Source organism: Poecilia reticulata, linkage group LG22, assembly GCF_000633615.1.
Source record: "Poecilia reticulata strain Guanapo linkage group LG22, Guppy_female_1.0+MT, whole genome shotgun sequence".
Lineage (NCBI taxonomy): Eukaryota > Metazoa > Chordata > Actinopteri > Cyprinodontiformes > Poeciliidae > Poecilia > Poecilia reticulata.
The window spans coordinates 6,774,037-6,796,519 of NC_024352.1; the positions used below are offsets into that span (position 1 = coordinate 6,774,037).

General features: G+C 41.0%; 1 protein-coding gene across 1 annotated transcript in view; it reads right to left on the reverse strand.

Moving 5' to 3' along the window:
* Window positions 1-6,058: 6,058 nt before the first annotated feature.
* The window catches only part of diras1b (DIRAS family, GTP-binding RAS-like 1b), an 18,565-nt gene continuing 2,140 nt past the window's right edge, over window positions 6,059-22,483 (reverse strand). The window contains exons 4-5 of the mRNA XM_008399256.2: window positions 11,936-12,276; window positions 6,059-11,408 (exon numbers count right to left, since the gene is read on the reverse strand). Coding sequence (XP_008397478.1) covers window positions 11,121-11,408; window positions 11,936-12,244 — 597 coding nt within the window. The 5' untranslated portion in view covers window positions 12,245-12,276 and the 3' untranslated portion in view covers window positions 6,059-11,120. The remainder of the gene's footprint in view (window positions 11,409-11,935; window positions 12,277-22,483) is intronic.

Genomic DNA, 22,483 nt, shown 5'->3' on the forward strand with positions numbered 1-22,483 from the left:
CTCTCTCTCTCTCTCTCTCTCTCTCTCTCTCTCTCTTTCCCTCCCCCTCCGATAAGCAGCTTTAACCCAGGTGTTGGTAAAATATCATCAAACGGAGCGACAACCATAATCCTTCTAGCAGTGGGGCTTATTTTGTAATTTCCCAATTATATTCTTATCAATAAACACGCAGGGAAATATGAAAGAATATGTACCAAATTTAACAGTGGTTATTGTTATTTTTCTCCACAAATGCTACTTATACTATTTCCAATCCCCCAGCAGCCATTAAAAAAAAGCCATCTTATTTTGGGGGACCGACACGTGTTTCCTAACTCTTCTTTCTGTGTATTATTATGAACTCGTTGGTTCAGAAGTTTATACGATTTAGATGAGAAACGCGAGGAAGAAAGATAGAATGAAAGAAAAGAAAGAACGGAAAAATGGAAGGAGAGATGGGAGAACGGATCAAGCACAACACTGAAACCAAATTCCGTACACTTCCAGGCGCAGGAACCTGGTCTTATACTCTGTAAACAATATTTCTACACACAAAAAAAAAATAAAAGCTTCACTCACAGTTTCTCTTACTGAATTGTGCTCAGTGACATATTATGTATGTAACCACGCCATTAAACCCATTAAACCGGCCGTCTTCTCTGTGCAGGAACACTCTTGTCTTTGCCTTTAATTTTCACATTAAGCATCAGAATCTGAAACGGTGACAGTGGGACTCTTAGCCACGCCCACTCCATCTGGACCTGGTTTACTTGTACTGTAAAAACAACTGTATTTCTCTACAGTGCAGCGCCATTTTACACCACGCGATGGCGCCATTTACCAACTTCTCTAGCTTCCACGACTCAGTGGGGGAGGAGGTGGAAGAGGAGAGGGCTTCTTGCTCATTGGCTCTGCGCGCGCACACGCACACACAGCTCCACTCCTCCTCACAGATGAAGACGCGGCTCCATCTACCGCTAGCGTTGGCTGAATACAAACCTTTCTCTGAGCCGAGCAGGGATGCGGGTTGGATCCTGCTTTCAAACACAGACTTCTTGTTCCTTTGCTTGTTCTGAAAGGCAGACAGAAACAGCCTTTTGCCACTAGTTTAAGCTAACATGCGTAGTCTCTTTTGGTTTCCATTTTACTCCCACTGACCCCACCCTTGTTGTTCTGAGCGACACCCATGGTTGGTTAGAAAGAAGTGAGCAGTGGAAGCCCATGAGTCATCATGACAGAAGTAGCATCCACCCCCATATTTTTTTATTTTATTTTTTGCAGGCGCAGCATTGACCTAATTGGATAAACATGTGTCTTAGTGCGTGTGCAACCACAGCATTGACATAATATAAGAGTAGACCCCGCATTGGCTGCTCCGGCGCAAGAAATACGGCGGCCATCCTACTTTGCTTAATCAAAACAGCAGAAGATGCCTTAGTATTGAGGGATATTGTTGTTCGGATCGATGGACTATTGATGTGAGGGCTCCACAAACAGCATTTCACAAGTAAGATGGACATATTCCTGTGTATATTTTGTAATTAGAATTTTAATTTACTGTAAATATATCCACCGGCGAGATACCAGCTAATATTAGCTATAGCGCTTGGTGTAATACTGGGTTCAGCCCCACTATGAAGGCTAACTGATTCCGTAAATCTAAAAAAATTTATTATTCTCTAAAATTGACTTAGATTATCTGACACAAGAGCCTACATTAGAAATGAAACATCCATCCATTTTCTTACACCCTTGTCCCACAGTGGGGTCGTGAGGGTTGCTGGTGCCCATCTCCAGCTAACGTTCCGGGCGAGAGGCGGGGTCACCCTGGACAGGTCGCCAGTCTGTCGCTGGGCAACACAGAGACACACAGGACAAACAACCATGCACACACACACACACACACACACTCACACTCACACCTTAATTTAGACAGATCAATTAACCTGACAGTCATGTTTTTGGACTGTGGGAGGAAACCGGAGTACCTGGAGAAAACCCACGCATGCACAGGGAGAACATGCAAACTCCATGCAGAAAGACCGRGGCCGGGAATCGAACCCAGAGCCTTCTGGCTGCAAGGCAACAGCTCTACCAACTGTGCCACTGTGCAGCCTAGAAATGAAACAATGTAACATATACTATAAAACTTATAGTATGTGTTATAACATTCACCAGCAAAGTGTACACATGGTAAAGACTATTATTTATATGTAATTCTTTCACTCTGTCAAAAGTAAGATACATCCCAAATCTTCCGTTTTTGGTTTGAAGGTTTCCTAAAGACACGATGTGAGGAAGAACAGGGAGATATCTATAAAGAGAGACAGATTCACTGCAGCACGGATGAATCTCACATTGGATTTTGGAGTCAATCTCAGCTGCTGAATCTCTGAAGCTAGAATTCGTCGGCTGGAAAAAAAAAAAAAAAATTATATATATATATATATATATATATATATCAAGGTTTAAAATAATAAAATAACAACAGTATACACTGCTCAGTTAAAATTTTATTATACATACATACATACATACATACATACATACATACATACTATATATTATTCAGTATTAATCATTATTTATTTGTGTTTGTATAGTTATATAAATATGCACTGATATTACTAAATAATTTATTAAATAAATTATGAACGGCTGTGTGCTTTGAAATATGCTCATCATACTGCATATCAATATCAGAATATTCCATTCCTATTCTATTGTTATAGCCACTAAGCATATTTAAATATGCTGAACTACGTATTAAAAACATACTTAAAAAATACAATTGTTTATAAATGTAGCTTTGATAGATGTTTGAATATGGTTTCCAGTAACAAAAAAGCGTGTTATGATCGATTAAATGCACTGATACGTCATTGTGCCTGCTGAACACATAATGCTGAGTGGAGTGGTGGACCGCTCCAAGATGGCCGCCCTAAATCTCGTCAGCAACAATAGGCGTGAGCGGTCCATGATGCGTCTACTCTTATATTAGGTCTATGAACCACAGCAGCACGTGTGGAGACGATGGGTAGCTAATTAGGGTCCAACCGGAAATGGGAGGTGGGGCTCGGGAGTAAGGGGGGGTTGGGGGGGGGTTGTGGTTTTAGCCTGAAGGTGTAAAGTCTTTGTTGGACACCCCAGCAGCAGCAGAAGGCTTGAAAACCTCTAGCTGTCAAAAGGCATCTCTGTCTCCACCGGAGTCACTCCAGGCGGAGGCCACGTCCACGTCAACGTCACACCGTCTCCATGGCGACCGTGCTGGGGACAGCATCCCCCTGGCAGATGTCAGAGAGCTAAGAAGTGTGAGTAGATGAGGAACAGGGAGACCGAGGGGCCGGCACCTCTGTGTGACTTTCTGACAGTGCGTCAGGCAGTTAACGGAGGTTATCTGAGACGTCTTCGTGCGACGACCTGTGAAATGATTCACACGCCTTCTGGTTTTCCACGCTCCGTCATGTTCCATGAGCAAACAGCAGCGTATTGTTGAGATTTTACGCCACAGGACGAGACAAGCTGTGCTAAAATGTGAAGCGTACAAGGTTTTCAATTCTGCTTTGAAAACTACAAAACGTGACGTTTAATAATACAAATCTGAAAAGTGGTGTGTGCGTTTACACCCATCCTGGGGTCTGGAGCCATGTTTGGTTCACCTACAGCTGTGTGTAAATCTAGAGACTGGAATGTCAGCCTATTTCTTTCTCTTTGCAAAGTAACTGAAGCTCACACAGATTTGACCTTTTTTTTTTTACAGAAGTTCTCACAAAAATGTGTCAGAATCGTTCTCAAGTGTTTGGCAGTGTTGCATAATAAATCAAAAAACCTTATAATTCTGCTTAAATGAGAGCTTTTATCAAATTTATGCTAGTCAAAATGTTAACATGCAAATTCAAATAAGTAAATTAAAAACGCCTGAATAAATTAAAAAATTACAAGTGCAATGAAAATCAATTTCAAAAAGATGAAAATGTGGCGTGTCACAGGAAAACTTTGCAGAGAGTAAAACAGAGTACCGGTGAAGTAGGTTGAGCAGTGCAGGTTGTCTCCTGAGCTGTCAGATAACTGGGTCTTTACAGGACACAAAGTTTTGTGGGACAGTTTTGATCTCATCTGGACACGGCAACTTCTTCCATATGTTTACTGTGTTTCCTTCTAGTAGCAAACTGGAAGTTCAGCTTCGCATGACGTTCCTCAACAATTGACTTGTTTTGGAACTTTTCCATATTGCTAGAATGCTGCCAGAATACACAGGTTGCAGTCTCTGACCTGAGCAGCAGATCTCTGCAGCTCCTCCAGAGTTACCACAGGCCCCTTGGCAGCTTCTTTGGGGATTTGTTCACCTTGACTTAGTAGGTTGGTGTCGTAGTGTCATTTTTTTCCCCCACTGACGGATCAATGTGTTGGTCTGTCTCCCCCCGAAAAAAAAAAAAGATCCAATAAAACAGATCGAGGTTTAAAATAACAATAAAATAACAACAGTATACACTGCTCAGTTCAAATTTTATTATGAAAATCATTTTGCAGATTTGATTATTGTCATCTGTATATATATATATATATATATATATCTATATATATATTTATATTTATTTATATAATTATTTATATATGCTAGTTTCCATTATTCAGAGGATGCATCAGCACAGTATATCTTAATAGGAAGACTATTGCTAGAATAAATATCTATACATTAAAACTGGCTGAATGAAAAAAAGTTTCAAAAACAGGAAAGTAAAAAAAATCATTACAAAAGCAAAAAGTGCTAAAAAGAAATGAACAGTTTGCCTAAATTAAACCCAAAATTGCTGATAAAAGATTCTTTTTTTTTTTGTTGTTGCTAAAATTACAAAGATGTTTTTCACAGTTTGTGTCTTTGTTCTCATGCTGGCTGGAACACCGATAGGGACCATGCAGGAACGAAGAGCGACAGGATGCTAACAAACCACCTGATCCGCAACGTCGGTGTGCCTCACCCAAAGCAGCCCGCGAGCAGCCAACCCGATCCGATAAGGTCACGGAGAGGTCAGCAGGGGTCGGTGGACGTACTTCTTCTTTTTTTTTTAAATCTCTGTGGTTCGTAGTCTGAAAAACCGGCTGAACAGGGCTAGAAACTGGCTATTCTTGGAAGAGAGGGGATCCAACGAAACGTTTTTTTTTTTTTTTTTTTTTTTTTACCGCAGTCAAACATTTCCGCGCTGCTTTAGGAGACCACATGTGAACGTTTTTGAACCTCTCAGGAGCAGAAATGACCCTGTGACGTGATTTACTAACTATTCTTGCATGAGTATCTGTTTGCCACTAATGACAATGCTCAAATTGTTAGTAAAGAAAAGCATAAGAATATTGTACTAAATTTTATTTAATCAAAACCATGAAATAAACTTCACAAGATTGCTCAGTGTTTATTCTTTAAAATCATGAAATCTATTACTATCAGCTGCTGTGTGTAATCTCTTCATCCCCATTGAACATTTTATGTGTTTGTAGATTTGTTTTCTTTTTAAAGGTAAAGAGTTAAATCCCTGATTGGACAGCAAAAAGAAAAGTCAGGTAGCTCCGCTTTCCCATTCAAATAAAAAAAAATCACATCACTCTCCTCTCCCGTCTTAGAAATATTATATTGTTGTTACGTTATTTACAGCTATCTACAATCCGATTTGAGCAGGGTCATTTTTTTATCACAAACACACAAAACGAGTGGAACGAGCGCGAGACGAGTTCCTGTTTCAGGCAGATTTTTATGAACAGGGCATGTTGGGCAAAGCGAGGAAATAATGCAAAAAATAAAAATAAAGTGAAAAAGAAAATGTTTCCAGTAGTGCGAAAGTTTGTGTGTTTGCTTCTTTGCACCTGTTTTTTTTTAATTCTGGTCAAAAGTTAAAAGATAATTTCAGAAAGAGTGCAGAAGGAGGACTCTGAACATTGCAGCATTCTTGGTCCCACAATATCAAAGTCAAAACCACCACACTGCTACAGTAACTTCATACAATTTTATTGATCGATTTGCCGTGGGTTTTTGGAATTTATAGTTTTTCACACAAATCTACTGAAGATCTAATCTAAATGCGCCTCCTTTTTTTACTGTTGTATGTCTTTGTTTACATTGTGAAACTACAACAAATAGATTTGAGTTAATTCAATCGCTTTTCAAATATCCTGTCGCATGATGGAACCTCCACTGTGCTTTCCTGTAGTTGGATTTTTATTTTATTTCTCGAACCTCATCTTACATGAACAAACTTCAGCCTTGCTTTCAAACAGAACTACCCTGTGGTCCATAAAACAGAGTTTGTTGTCTTTAAAAATATTTAGCTAACTGTTAGGATGTAAAGAGGAAATCTCTCTCTAGACTCCTTGACTGTTTAGTGATCTTCCTTTATTTTTACATTGACAGATTTGACGCATTTGAAAAACATCTCAAACCTTTTATTCATTCCTATTGTGTAAGATATTTTTAGATATTACCATATCTAAGGTAAAAAAAAAATAAAAATAAAAAATTCCAAGCCTTTAACAATCTAATTTAAATGCTCAGGTCCAATAAGTCAAATTTAAGCCTTTTGAAAGCCAGAACAGTGGCATAAAGTATAACGATGATACAAAACTGGTTTGCTTGCATTTATTTCCAAAGATTATTCCTACTGATGGGAGACGACGTTTTGAACCAGGACCAAACTTCCTGTGTGTCCGTGTGGGTGAACTTGTGTTGCACCGGAAGTCCCATGCAGAAACAGCAGGCGGTAAGCTAAGCCTAACACGTCATCAGTTAGAACAGCGATCACAGGTGTGCCCTTGAACAACTCATGCAGGCTAAAGTGTGCAAATGCAAAAGAAAAATGAGACTAGTGCACATCCACGGATGCTTTTCACTGCTACACACAGACATATGAACAGATAAATGAGATGAGGGAAGCCCTAATTGGACCGGGGGCTGATTCCGTCCACGGATGCTCCGCACGAACGCCACTTTTGTTTGCTTCTCCACACGCGGGAGTTCAAGCAAACCCACGGTGAGCACAGTTGAATTTCAGATTTGCACGCCGCTTCTATTTATAGCCCGGCTGCCTCCCTTTGCTCCCCTGCTTTGCGGTCCATCCAGCTCTCACATGCTGCCTCATTGTTCCCCTCTCCTTCCCCGCTGTATCATATTCCATGCAGGGACGAGTGCAATGCCAGTCTCCTGTTAACGTCAGCAGAACAGCAGATTGCACAAACATGCGCACGCAATCTGGCATTTGCGTAAAGCAACCAGGCGTGTCGAGCTGTTTTTTTGTTTGTTTTGTTTTTTTATGCAGCGTGTGCCGCTGTTAGATTAGATCAGCCGTCGGAGGTGGGCCTGAAAAATCACTGCAGGTCTTTTTGTTTATTCTGGTTTTATATATTCAGATAACCACATGCCCTGTCGGCTGCACCCCATCTATCTGGCATCAAAAAAATTTTTTACAAGTCAAAATTAAGATATTGAATACATAATTAAAATCAAGTGTATTTTTTTTTAGATATATATTTAAATATATGTGTTTTTAAAAAAAATCAATAAAGCATCCCTGGCCTCTAACATGTAAAGGGTACGTTTACAAGGTAATTGTGGAGTTTCAGAGGACCTCACGTTAGTGCAAAGTACAACACAGCAATAACAACAAATACATTCAGAAAACAAATAAAATAAAAAATAATATTAATAATAATAAGTAGTAATAGCCATGAAGTGAAATCTTTAGTTACATATTCACATTTGGATCTAACTGATAAATCTGTAGAGCTGATGCATCAATAGCCAGATGATATGATGAGCAATATTATTGGATGGAAAATTACAGTACATTGCAACTACAATGACTTCCTGCTTACAAAGAGTCTCCTTCCAGAAAGACAGTGTTAAAACGTTTCTTTACACGGGTGGCGTCTTACTTGAAGTGCTTTTCATGCGTATTTATTATAGCTACGTGTCCGGAGCATGTTTTGGGTCATTCCACTTAAGCAGGTCTTCAAGTAAAACGCTCCCCCTGAAATGCCCGATCTTTGATAACGCTGCGCACAAACACAAGCGGTGGATGAGGAACAGTTGCTGTGCTTTTTTTTTTTTTTAGCTTTTAGTTTTTTGTTGTTGTTGTTTTGCTTCTCTCCAAAGAGGAGGGAACACAGTTAAAATGGGTTGCCATCTTTGTCTTTGGGTTTAAAAAGTACACAAGCAGATTATCCTCCACTCTAATTGTTGCCAAGAGCCTAACCTGAGAAAATGGAGAGAAAGTGAACAAATGATGTGGCTCACCCAGCTCAGATTACGCTCTGCAAACACAGCCGGCCGATACCCTGTTGCTCAGCAGAACCACGACTTCGTTGTGCTAATGTACCGGAAAAACAAGACAATGGGACTGAGAGCAACCATTGATGACATTACACAGAGAGGACAAAAGATACTTTCAACAAAATAAATAATAAATAATTTAAAAAAAATGCACATAAAGATATGTTGGTAAAAAGTATTGTGCTTTTTGGCTGTCCTGTGTACAACATTAAGAGCGCCTGCATGCAAAGGGTGTGTGTGTGTGTGTGTGTGTGTGTATTTCTGTCTTATGCACTTTGGACTTACAGTCGAGCTATTAGGAGGAACAACATGGGAAACTAAATATATCTGTGTGTGATATAAAGTGCAATGCGAGGGCATTTAAGCAGAATGAGCCCTATTTGTCTCCATGTAGTTAGTAAACAGTGACTGTCGGAGCCATACGCATGTTTTCTCTCTACTGACGGCTGCATGCATGATTCCCACATGCGTGTGTGTTTATCCCGTCTCCTGCTTCCTGTTTGAGGATAAATGGATGGTGATACACAAATGGCAGACAAATCTCTGGTAAAGATATGTAAAGAGCCTTAGAATAAATTCATCTTTTATTCCAGTAGCTAATCTGATTCATTTTTTATTTTTATTTTTTTAAATGTTCTCTTTACTTTTTTTTTTTTTTTGGTAACTCTTTACAAGGAAAAATACTTCTGCCGTTCCAAACCTACAATACAGTGCAGGTGTTAAAAAATGTAAATTTTCCACTTGGGAAGAACTACTTTTGTGTGTCCACCCCCCCTCCCCCCCACTAATGCTACCCTGGGCTACAGCCCGTACAGCGGAGTAAAAATAGGACATGACAAGAGATCAGTTTTCTTGTAATTTCTTTGTCAAGATTATGTTTTATTGTAGTAGGATTGTCTTATACTGAAAAATATTTAGTTTAAATGAATTTATTGAGTAGGAAGAAAATTCCATGCTGAGGAAATTAAGTGTTTTTACCCCAAAATGCTCAGCGTGTCCAAGAGTGTTTAGCTAGTAATCCACGACTTCCTGTCTCAGAGGCCAGTTTCTTTCAAAGGTAAGAGGCGATTTTAGCAAATGATGCTGGAAAACAGCAATATGTCTAAATCTACAGACTGAGGAATCTGTAAAATCTTCTAAAACAAACTGAATCTGCGGCACTTTAAGGTCACAGATCCTCCGCATCGTCATGAACACATGGAGGCTGATAAACTGTGTTTGGACTGTTTGGTTCATTGATCAGGTGAGAAAATGAACAAAAGTGTCTCATCAATCCTGAAACAGAAGACGGATATGACAGAGGAGTTGTGATCCTGGGGGCTTGTTCCTCGTCCCCGCAAAGCCTCTAAGAATAGACACACTATGAAACTCTTTGATTTTTTGTTTTAAATAAAAATGTGGCATTTTTTAGCAGGATAAGGATTCACAACATTTAGTCAAATCAAGTCAGGAATGGTTTCACAGACACAACATCTTAGTCTCCACACCTCAGTTACTTTTACTGTATCTTTACCAGAGGTTCAGATTTGTCTGCTGTGTATTTATAATCAAACCAGCAAAAATAGAAGCAGGACTAGCAGTTCTCCAAGTGGACCGTGTTTTCTCATAACCTCCTGTTTTTCTCCCTCCTTCAGTGTGCTTTAAATGCAAGGATTTCCTTCCCATTTAGCATGATTCTTAAAGATCATTACAAAGCAAACAGACTAGGAAAAAAAAGGCATAAAGAGAAACTTTCACGTGAAAAGTGTCAAAGCGAGCTGATATCCTTGACCTCTTCCCTTCGTCTCTCCATCTCAGCATCGATTATTCGTCCTGGTAAAACAAGGCAGCCTCGTTTCTCCTTCTTCGTCCTCCGGCTCGCCTTCCTCCTCTTCGGTTATTCTACACTTTATGAACGTTTTAAAAGGATTGTTGCGTGTATCAGTGTACAAGCTAGATACCTCCTCGTTTACGGTGATGATTTTCAGAGGTTTTGTTGCTAAGTTGTTGTTGTTTTTTTACAAGACCAGAAGAGAAATGAATCATAATCCCCCCCCCTACACACCCCCCTCTCCATCTCTGAGGAGGAACGATGAAGTGAATCGTTAACACTGTCAGACTTGAGTTGCTCCTCTTCTGTGACTGAGTGATTAGTTGAGGCTAAAGATGTTTAGGCTAGATGGACGATATTTACACACCCCCGTGGTTATATACACCGGAGCCCAGTGCTGTGGCTCCGGGACCTGCCTGGGTTGGATGTCCGGCTGAGTGCTGCTCATGCTGGCAGTCTCAGATGTGTGATTCCCGCAGTTATTAGCATAATGGACCCAATTTCAGGAGATGACTGATCCCAAGGAAAGTAAAAACCGGTTATTTCTAAAGATGTTGGGAGAAGCGCACACAAAGAGGCCAGATGAAAAGATAAATGATTTGAACTCATGATATGATGAGCAATATTATTGGATGGATCGGGGACCTTTATTCTGCTTCAAAGACGGCTCCGATGTTTGGATGCACGCAAACCTCCGCAGCCTCCACGGTTCCGTTTCCTCGCTCGTCTTCTCCACGGTTCCTGGACGCTGCGCCGCTGTCTCACCTCCACCCACTCAGACAAACACTTCTAAAGAGCTGCTTCTTTCCGGTGCGCTGCCGTGGTTCTGAAATCCCAACTCAAACAAATGGAGGATGTGGATAATAAGATTCCCATTGCCATCGCAACATTTTTGCTTTGATTGGATAGACAGAGAGTCTCTCCTTTGTCCTGTCCTTCTCATTTATCTCTCCCGATCAGCATATCCTCCCCTCTGTCCCCTTCCCTCTCCTTCTGTCTCCTCTCCTCTTCCTCGATCTACATCACGCTGCATTTGCCCTTCAGTCTCTCTGCGCGGGACTGTTTCCCGGAGCGCTTGCCGTCGATGTTCAGGCTCATGTTCCTCTTCTTGTCCAGGTTGAGCAGCTCCTGGAAGAGCTCCGTGACGTTGTGGTTGGTCTTGGCCGACGTCTCCATGAAGGCGCACTTCCAGCGGTTGGCCTGGTCCTCCCCGTCCTTGGTCTCCACTTCACGATGGGTTTCGTCGCTCTTGTTGCCCACCAGCATGATGGGGATGGCCTCCACATTGCCTTTTATGGCCAAAATCTGCAGAAGAGAAGAAAAGTGAGCATGGAAGGTTCCTGTTTTGAATTTCCAGGCGCTGGCTGCCATTTTGTTGGGGTTTCATGAAACAGCGGTACATATTTGCTTTCAATTTGCTTTTTTTAACATAAAATTTTAAACGAGTATTTTGTATTTATAGTTACATCTGCCAGTGTTTTGAAATATGCACATTTACAGGATGCAAACTTTATTCATTCTGCTTTGTGTCACGGCTCAAAATGGGTCACAATGAACAGAGAACTTGTGGACTTGAACTGGACCATTCTAAAACACGATTATGAGTCCATCTAAACACCTCAATTGTTGCTCTCTGACAAACTTTCTTCCACGATTGCCTTGTCTTGTAGACTGAATATTCTTGGAAAGCTAGTTACCGGTAAGTCACAGAGCGTCATTCACACATTATTAACCAAAACGCATCTCTATCAATATTAACTTCAGATTTAGAGTCATTCCTTGTTGTTGTGTATATACTCAGAGAAGAAGGCCTTTTATAAACAGACACACACCTGTTGATAAATGGGTTTCAGCTCCTCCAGAGACTGTTTGCTTGTGATGGAGTAGACCAGGATGAAGGCGTGGCCCTTGGAGATGGAGAGGCGCTGCATGGCTGGGAACTGGTGGCTGCCCGTGGTGTCTGTGATCTGCAGGGTGCACACGCTTTTATCGCAGCTGATCACTTGCCGGTAGGTGTCCTCCACCGTGGGGATGTAGGTGTCCCTGAACGTGCCCTTAACGAAGCGCAGGACCAGAGAGCTCTTCCCCACGCCCCCCGCGCCGAACACCACCACACGGTAGTCGTTGCTCTGCTCCGGCATTCTGCCTCTGCAGGCTTAAGACAGTGCTGCACCTGAAACGGCAAAGGGAGGAGAAGGACAACGTAATGAAGCGGATGGAAGAGAATCTCACTTGATTTTTATTTACTTATGACAAACTTATCAATGTTGTTAGCAGTTTTTAGAATATTTTTAACTTCAATCATACAACTGTAGTACTTACAAATATCTATGAACCGGAACTCAAACACCCGATAGATTTTTTTTTTTTCCCCATTTCCTGTCTGGAACAAAATATGTAATCAGCAAATAGTGGACTTAAATATTCCTGGAATAGGCTTTCCAAAAAACAAAAAAAAATGCGTATAGGGAATTTCTTAATTCCCTATAATTACACAGGGAGATTTACAATAATAATTTTCAGTTTTCTACATTTTGCTCAAAGTTCAAAGTAACTTCTTCGATATCCTTCGGAGAATCTTGTCCAACATTCACAGTTCTGTCATTTTTCTTAAGTGCAGATTTTGTGTACTTTTGTTTGTGTGCCTACCTAACTCAAAAATTGATGGAGTTACTTGTGGAGCACAGACAGACACGTAAATGTGCATCAGTAAAGAATAATAAAGGAAAATACTCGTCCTGAAAGGCGTAATTCTGGAACCTCAACCAAAGTCACACCAACTAACCAACCAGTAAACCAAACAACCAACCAAGTCAACCAATCTGCCAAAGAAAAAAGCAGCCAATCAAACAAGCATCCTACAGAAGAAATAACTAACCAACCAATCAGATTGGTTAAAACAAGTAGCAACAAACAAAGCAAGCAGTCAGCTAAAGAGAAAAGCCAGCAGCAGTTTAAAACAAAGAAATAAGCAACTATCCGAAAAGTTATCAGCTAAAGCAAATAAGTAACCAAGTATATAGACTAGCAAATGAGCAAATAACTAACCAAAAAACAAGAAAAGCAAACAAATAACTAACTAGTGAAGCAATCTACCAACCGATGATGAAGTGACGCTGTTTACCTGCTGGTGACATACTGTTAGTGTCGCTTTAGTTCTTTGTTTAGCCACTGATTATTATCTGTGCAAAAATATGTTGTGAGTCAAGAAATAAACAAGCTTCTTCATCCAGTAAGAGAGATTTCAGGTTTAAAAAAAAAAAAGAAAAGCTGTGAAATGACACCAGCCGCAAGTTTAACCTGCTCCACACGAACCACCTCCTCACACGCAGTCTGTGGCGATCTTCGTGAGTCCTTGTATTTGTTGTGCGCCTCCTCCGCCTGAATGTGCCATCGTTCATCTTCGGCAGTTCAACACTCGCCTTTAGGTCTCGCAATAAGAAACTCCCTCGGATGTGATTATGCGGCTCTGCTACCTTCTGCTGTAATAAAACTGCAAATTGGCATCAATATAATATGAAATAAGTGGATTTCTGTCATGCTTGCACCGCAGGAACCAACAATTGATGTGCAGGGCATCTGTAATTGGATTGCTGGATTCTAAATGATATCAGTAAAAGGAGTTCAAAATAAATGGAGAATCTGCGGGCGCCTCTTGAGCTTTAAACAGACTCCTTCTCTCTCTCTCTCTCTCTCTCTCTCTCTTTCTCTGGATACAGGTGGCGCGGCAACTACAATGAAAACTTAAGCACAGATTAATTCACAGGAGAGACTGTGGCCTCCACATATTTGTGTTCTCTGTTCTCTGGTCACGAATAAGAAGTCTTGTTTTCCTAAGTTGGTGATAAAAACTTGTTTTGATTGAATCTCCTGCCAGAATCAGTTCTGACTAATCCTTAACCTTCCTGGGCTTCTGCTTGATCAAAGCGTTTTTCCTGTAAATCTTGGCAGATTGTCTTTACGGCCGTGCTAATGGGAGTGTGTGCTGCCCGATGCCGCTTACTTGTCTGCAACATCGCTCTGACGCAAATCTGAGTAAACAGGCAACGCTGCCAGGAACGATGATCGTCTGCGTGTTCCCTCAAACTCTTGGATTCGACGAGGCCTTCAGTCAGACTAATGTATCGCGCTGCGAGCTGCTGGGTCTGCTCTGCTTTATGTCAAACAGGAACACACACACACACACACACGCACACACACACACACACACACACACACACACACATACGACGAGTCTGAGCAATGAGAAATGAATATGACTGAAGAGGTTATCAGCTACATTAAATTATATTATGTCTCAAAGTCTGGTGCCTGACTTTGCTGGGAGAGATCAAAGTTGATCGGTCTCACTGAATATTTTATAAACTTAAATATAATATAAAATAATGACAATAGTTGTCTCAAAACAGTTTCAAATCTTCCTACATTTATATAAAAAAAACCAGATTTATTATTTACGGTTGAATTAAGATCAATGACTTTTGAGGAAGTGTGTGACGCAGCAGTCGTATTTGGCATCCTGCACACCAGACAAACTGATTCCCATTTTTCATAAAATGAAGAGACAGGAAATTCAAAAGAATGTAATAAATTAGGATCATCTTCGTCTTTGAAGCACTCTTGAAGAACGTGTGCATTGTTATAATTTTGCTAGATTTTCTAATGTTGTATTTTCAGGTATTTCATTTAGTAAAAATGAAATGGTACTAACAAACTCAAACAACTTCCTAAAAGGGAAAAAAAATAAGGCTTAGAGTACTATTAATTAAGAAATATTGATGTAGTCTCTCAGTCAAAAATCAGGACACGACTAAAGTCAGATCAGCTTTTGTTGATAAATCTATCTTGGCTTTTCATCACCATCCTAAAACCTGCATGTTGGCTTAACTGGGTTACAGTAAATTACTCGTGTGACTGTGTCTAAGTGTGTTGTCTCTTGTCATGGACAGGTAAACCAGTTCAAGGAAAGATCCTTTGGTTTGTTGTTTTGTTGTATTTCCTCCTAACTCATGTAAAACACTTTGAATTGCCTTGCTGCTGCTGAAAATGTGCTACATAAATAAAATTACCTTCCCTTAGCTTTAGGTGATAAAAGCTACAGCGAATTCATCCGTGGTTAAAGTCACATCCCTTACACTCAGCAGAGACAAAAAAAAAGTCAAACTTACTTGCTCATGCTTTAACAGTGGCAATAAAACAGTGAATATGAAAGTATAAATTCCACTATAATCGAGATTTTTTTTTACTATAAAACTAGACAGAGGCTTTAGGAAACACACAACTGAGTAGCTATGTAGTTCTACTCAGTAGAACTACATAGCTATTTTCAGACAAGGATGCTTGTCTGAAAACAAGCATCCTTGTTTTCAGACTTATAAAAAACACAATGTAATGAACAAAAATGTAAGAAATCTGGGTCGGTATTTTCACTCAACTTTACATTTTACATGATGCTTAAATTCTATTACGTTTAAATGCCATTCTTGTTTTCATTATAGTGTCTTTGCTTTCTCATGAAGCCGACTGAATTACTTTACACTTGAACGCCTCGCCTCGCCCAGCTGTGGATCTCAAAAATGTTCACATGTTCCTTTTGCATCCTCGTCTTTCTCCTGCTACCTGAGCATCCTCTTGCTTATCCCATCCTTTGCTCTCCCTCCCCCCTGGTCTCCATGCTGTTGGATCAATGAACTCGGGGTTTTAATCGATGAAAGCGCGCTTCTCCAGGCCCCGGCGGTCCGTCATCCTGCCTCTCCGTTTTATTTTGAGCCACAGACTTCAGCTTCAGCTCATCAAAACCATCCTCCGCTCTCCTACCCTCCTCTCTCACCTGAGCTAAAATTAGCCACCTCTCTTCTCCTCCGTCAGCAGCCATAGCTGCACACACACACACACACACACACGCACACACACACACACACACACACACACACACACACACACAGGTGCGTCCTGGCGGGTGACACACATACTGTACTTCCACTCGTTCACCGTTTGTCCTTGACATGGAGCCGCCGAGATTGATGGCGCTCCTCCCCGACTCGAGCCGTCTCGCCGCATTTCGCCTCCTCTCCTCTTGTTTTATTTGAAACGAGAGGACTGCAGTTCCCTAATGAATTAATGGTACGCTTTAAAATGCATCTGTGGCAGCGCAGCCAGACTCCATTAGTGGATAACATTGGCACAGAGCGAGCGGGTCCCTCTTCACTGCAGCTGCAGTTCAGGCTTCTCTGATTTACTTTACAGAGAGCGCAAAGAAATGTCACCTTTGGCAAAAATAAATAAATAAAATAAAATATGCACATAATTTGCCTCAGAAGAGCCAGTTCCACCGCAGCATGAAAGAGGCGCATTAACCAACATCAAACACAATGCCATTCAACAGATCAAGAGCGCGATTAAATAGACACCCACAAAGCGGTCCCACGGTTTCTGTCAGTGAAAGGGTTTTAATCAGGGCGCTCATACTGGAATGCTGTGGATACATGGCTATTTGGTGATGAGTGTTTTACAGGATCAACAGATTATCAGCTGAAACGTTAGGTCCTCTTCTGGTTGTGTGTGTGCATGTGTGTGTGTGTGTCTAGAGAAGAAATTGTTCGGCACAATGTCCAAAAGCTGCAAAAAGTTTTGATCTGTGTGCATCTGTGCAGTGAAGCAGCGAACTCCCTGTTCCCTGGCTCGGTTTTTATTCTTCAAGTGTGTGTGCGTGCGTGTGCGTGTGTGTGCGTGCGTGTGTGTGTGTGTGCATGCGTGTGTGTTTGTGCATTCGATTGCAATCAGCATTTTTTAGCTTGGTAATTTTAAGACTCAGGGCTTTTTTTATTTGGTTTGAACGGTCTGTGGAGATTCATAAAATACATTTAGATTTTAGACGCAGTCACGCCTCTCTGCTCTCGCTTGCTTATCATTTGTATTGACTTTAAAATTAGGTTTATACGTGCAAATATGTATTTTTTTTTATGTTTCCTGCAACAACAATAGACACATTTTTTTCCATTGCAGATGTAAAAAGGATATTTTTTGTTGTTGTTTTTCTTATGTGGAGCCACGTTGGACAGCCGTGACTGTCGTCTTTCTTTCTTTCTTTCTTTCTGAGGAACAATGTAGAAAGTTTCTCAAAACTGAAAGAGCTTCAGGCCATTTAAATACATGTAAACTGAGCCGTAATACAAGCAGAAAGTTTCAGACAGTGAATCGTGCCTCGGACAAGACACTCCTTTGGCCCTCTACCAAAAAAAACACTATATTTGAGTAGATAATCTACATGTCCTTTATTATTTCTCCCATATTTTACTGACTCTATAACATGGTCACATAGAGGCCTGGTACAGCTGTAATGATAATTTGCTTTTTCATGTGCTTTTCTAGCCATTAATTCTATTAGTTGTTGTTTTAAACCAACACCTTACTGAAAATATTTTCAATAAACCTTCTAGAAAGGACAAATTCAAGCAGTGTCTTAAAAACCTCCATTTTTAAATGGACAAGGACGAAAGACATCGAAGGTGTTGTGTACTGAACACAGTCTACTCCCCATTAGGAAAAGTTTTCTTAATGTTTTCGCCTGTGTAATGGAAACAAGACATGTTCTCGAATAACTCGGTGCATTTATTTAACGTAGTACATCAAGTATAACTATCTGAACGAGCACCATGCCGTTATACTTTTCTATCATCTCTTACTCTTCCTACCGTTTCTCATTCATTCTTGTCAGCCGCTCCACCTAATGGCGTGGAGTAGTATTACACAACACAACAGGCTGCAAACAGGAAGCTCTGATCAGACGCGAACCTCGGTATCGTCAACCATGTTTTCTTACAGTGCTTACACTTTGCCCACCACCAGGGGGCAGCCATTCCCTCTCAAAACTCATTCAAAGGGTGCAGATTTATGTGACACTCCTACCATCTCCGGTTAAAATGGCACCTGTGCCATCTGGCTTCCGCACCAGTCTTACCGTTTTCAGCCACCAACACGCTGTCTAGACGAGCAGAGCACAGCCAACATGTTCTTCCGCATATAAACCTTGTCAAAGCGCATTCAGCACGGTTATAAATACACTTGTGTTAAATGCCATCTAGCTTTTAAATCGCTGCATCCCAGAAAACGTACAGGAAAGCTGATTTTTGCTGCCATCTGCACATCTCTGCTGTTCTGCTGTTTTCATGGTCACTTGTTGTAAATAGCCTGTCTTTGTATGTTTTTAAATGAACTCAAATGCACCTTCCTTTTCACTGGAGTGCACTATTTTTTTCCACAACAGTATTTATGTTGACGTGCGTTGAAAAGCATACAATACCTTCCTCTGTACTCTCGTGTGAACCTACTTTCTTCGCTGCCGTTGCAGAGAAAGTTCCCGAATGTGGGACAGTAAAACGATATTTCTGTTCCGTTCTACACTAAACACAGAGTTACTCACCGCATTACATAACAAGCACCGCATTGCATTACCGAAATGACTCAATTGATGTGAAGCCAGATGAAAATTATGAGCAAGACCCTGGCTTTAGTCTGTGTCAATCCACTGTAAAGTCTGACATTTTTGTGGAGCATATCCGCCTCACGATATAAGACACTGAAGCGCTGTTGGCTTAGGAGCTAATTACTGAGCTTAACCTACGCTGCACTGCTTGGAGTTGACCCAATTCCCAGGAATTAAGTTACCAACAGTCTTTGGGTTATGGGCCGTCTGGATCCAAAACTTTCTGACACGGAAACAGTCAGTAAAGTGACTGATTACCGAAGATCTGACCAGTAATTTGCTACAGCATCACATAAGGTGTCAGGTTTCCCTCTCTTAAATGTGCGCTGGATGGCTGTTTATGTCAATCTTTAGCTGAAAACTGAAAATACATGCAATTTTCACCTTATCTGTCAGATTTCTGCTCTGACTTGCTCTGCTCTAAATAAAACTGGAGGCATACGGCTCCTTTGGGCCTTCTGTATTAAACTTTACTAGGAAACGTTTGACAGATTGATACCTGGAATGCTGTAACCTCAGTCATGCTGGTTCGGTGCGGCAGTAGTTGGTGTCAGAGTGTGTATTAGTTTGGAGTATTAGTGATACCTCGGGATCCCCGGGCTGCTCCTTCTGCTCTCTCAATATGACCCTGTTAATCCCTCAGCCCATCGTCTGGGACGCACACAGAGGTCTGTTTAACAGCGACGGCAAAATATGCTTGATTTATTCACTTGGGCTTTTTTAAAATAGTTGTTTTGCATCGTTTTCCTATGCAAGTCCAAGACTGCGTACTCTTGAGGCTCTGGCACCAGCAACGCTGCTGGTGGGTGCTTGGGAAACACCCCTGGAGTGCCGGATGAAGAGCAGGTTTGAAGGTCTGGATTGATCCTATTGATCTGCTAAACAAAGATCAGTGGATAACAGAAAGCCAGTTGATCTCTGTAAGGTTGAATAAGGTCAGGAAAAGGTAATCCCACAGCTCCCAGTCCAAATACAAGCCAGTTAGTACAACTATTTTTTCATTTTTTATTAAGATGTTTAAAATACTTATATTTCACAAGTGGAAAGTGCTGGATCAGAAAATTAGACAATGGTGTGGATGGGAGTCAAATTACAAATTTGAGGGTTTGTAATTTCTCATGCAAGAAAATCCTCCACAAAATCATGTGGAAGGAAAACCTATTGATATTTCTACAGTATTTTTTGCAGGATACATGGATGGTCATGGTAGAACTTCATTTCATCTGGTACCCCTGGACCACTAAAAACATGGACATATGTTTTAAATTACTATTATTTGTAGTATTATCATAAACAATTTGAAGTTTAAAGTATAAAGCAATGATGGCTGTAGCATTTTAAATGGTCAGATTTACAGTTTGAGGCAGTTTGAACAGCGGTTTGTACCAGTCCACTGATAAAGCATGACATGCGAGAGACCAGTTCCTGGATTTTGGATGAACATAAACATACTTCTAAGGCAAGTTGTGGATATTTTTCTTTTACCTTAGAAAGGAAAGGATTTTTTGCATCAGAAACCCAGGAACTGGACTCTCATGTGTCATGTTTCAGCTTTTATCTGGCAGAATCACAGTGCACAAACTTTAATATATTTAATTTAGCTCGCAGGCGACCAGTAAATACAAACAGTTCATTTTAGCTGTCAAACAAAGGGAAACAATGCGAAGTTTTAACTTTTTTTTTTTTGCACTTCACAAAAAGTTTAAAGCTCTTCTTAGTAAGTGCTTTTGTAGAGGCGTCTTTTATTATATTTTATTATTTTGTTATGTCTTTAGTTATCCACCAGATTTCAAATATTTTCAGGTTATTTTCACCTTCTAACAGGTTTTCTTCCAGGATTGTTCTGTGTTTACCTCCATCCCACTTCACATCGACTCTGACCAAAAAGATGCATCCCCACAGCATGATGCTGCCACCACTGCCTCCACATAGCAACTAGGCTAAAAACTATAACCTTTGGTCCCAAGCTCCTTCTCCCCTTACACACAGATTTCTTATTTACAGATTTGCAGTGTCCTCAACTAATGGTTGACTCAGTGATGCTCCACCATCTCATCCCTGTCCTGTCTGCTGCATTCTTTGATGCAGTTTGTTCTCAAATAATCTCTCCGCAGACCAGAGAGTACGTTACAAAACAGCTGATGTCACACTGAACACAATCTGTTAGATTTCATTTTGGGTATCAGATTCAAGGGGTGCAGATTTCCATTTGCACAGTTGTTTTAAAAGCCGTGTATCATTTTCCTGCTGTTTAATAATTTTGCACTGCTTTGAGCTGGTTTGTCACATTGAATCCTAATAAAATCGTCGTGTCCAAACGTTTTTGCATCCTGGCCCAGAATCAGTATATTTTTTTAATGAAACAAAGAGGCATTTCTCAACAAAAGGTGGACAGTTTCCATATTTGGAGGTAATTTGTTTCGGCTTATTTGGTCTAGAAAATTTTGAATCTATTCCCAGCAAAAAAAAAGGAGAGAAACGTCAATAGAAGAATTAATGAATTAATGTTTTTATTATTATTATTTTAGTAAGACGTCGCTGGTGTTTATTGCCCTACTTACGATGAAATTACAGTAAAAATAAAAATATATTGTGCTTCTCTGGAAGCACGATCTATAGTATATATAGGATTCCATTTCTCATTGTAATTCTCATGTTAAAAAAATTACAAGCGTGTCCACAGGAGGGCCAAATCTGCACCAACTCCCAGCCGGAGGCCACACACAATTGTTCAACGGGCCACACTTTGGACATCCCTGAAATAAAATGTATAAAAAACAAGTTCTTGATTATGACCTACCCTAGCAAAAAAATAAATTAAAAATAATAATAATAAAAAAGTTCAAAGCATAAAGCACTGATGTGACAGTATGTACCACCTTATATCAGCGTCATACAACTGTAGAAAAGATCCAAATAACATCATCACCTAAAATCAGCCCACAACCAATCCCATCTGCAGCAGCATCGTCTGGCCTGTTACCATGTATTGAGTCATTTCTTCATGCAGCCTTAGCAGTAGAGGTGTATGTTGTTATGCAACTGTGCCGTGACTATTCCACACACACACACACACACACACACACACACACACACACACACACACACACACGCGCGCGCGCGCGCGCAGACCTAAAACACTGTCCCATCACTTATCCTCCGACACGTTAAACAGAGTCTGCATCTCCGCACTGTGCTCTCCACCACACTCTGCAAAGCTTCACTCCCGGGATTTACTGCCATAAGTCTCCTCTTCATGTATGGATCTACACGACTGGCGTCGCTTACAGGAAGTTGAGTCACATATATGCGCACACATAAAGTGAGTGAGAGAGAGAGAGAGAGAGAGAGAGAGAGAGAGAGAGAGAGAGAGAGAGAGAGAGAGAGACCCTAAATGATTCATAATTTCATTCTACATGTCCCGACGGCTCTCCTCTTCAGTCACGGCACCGAAAACAAACAGCGCATCGACTATCGGAGGAGGAGGAGACACTTTAAAAAGCCCAGATCCAGATGGAGGATTAACCGTGACATTTTGCCACACACACACACACACACACACACACACACACACACACACACACACACACACACACACACACACACACACACACACACACGCGCGCGCGCACACAAAAAAGGACGACTTTATGCGTCACGTCAGCGTCATATTTAGTGTATAGTCGTGCAAGTCGTCGTGCATCTTTCGCCGGGGCTGTAGACAGGAAAGGGTGGCAGAAGAGGGCTTGCCGTCAGTCCGCAGATTGGTGCGCAACGCCATTACAGACCACCCTACTCTGCTCGGTTCATTCATAAATACCAGAGGATCGCCATCTCGCAGCGGTGCATCATTTGGAAGTCGCAGAAGCCCCCCACCCCCCACCCCACCCTCCTC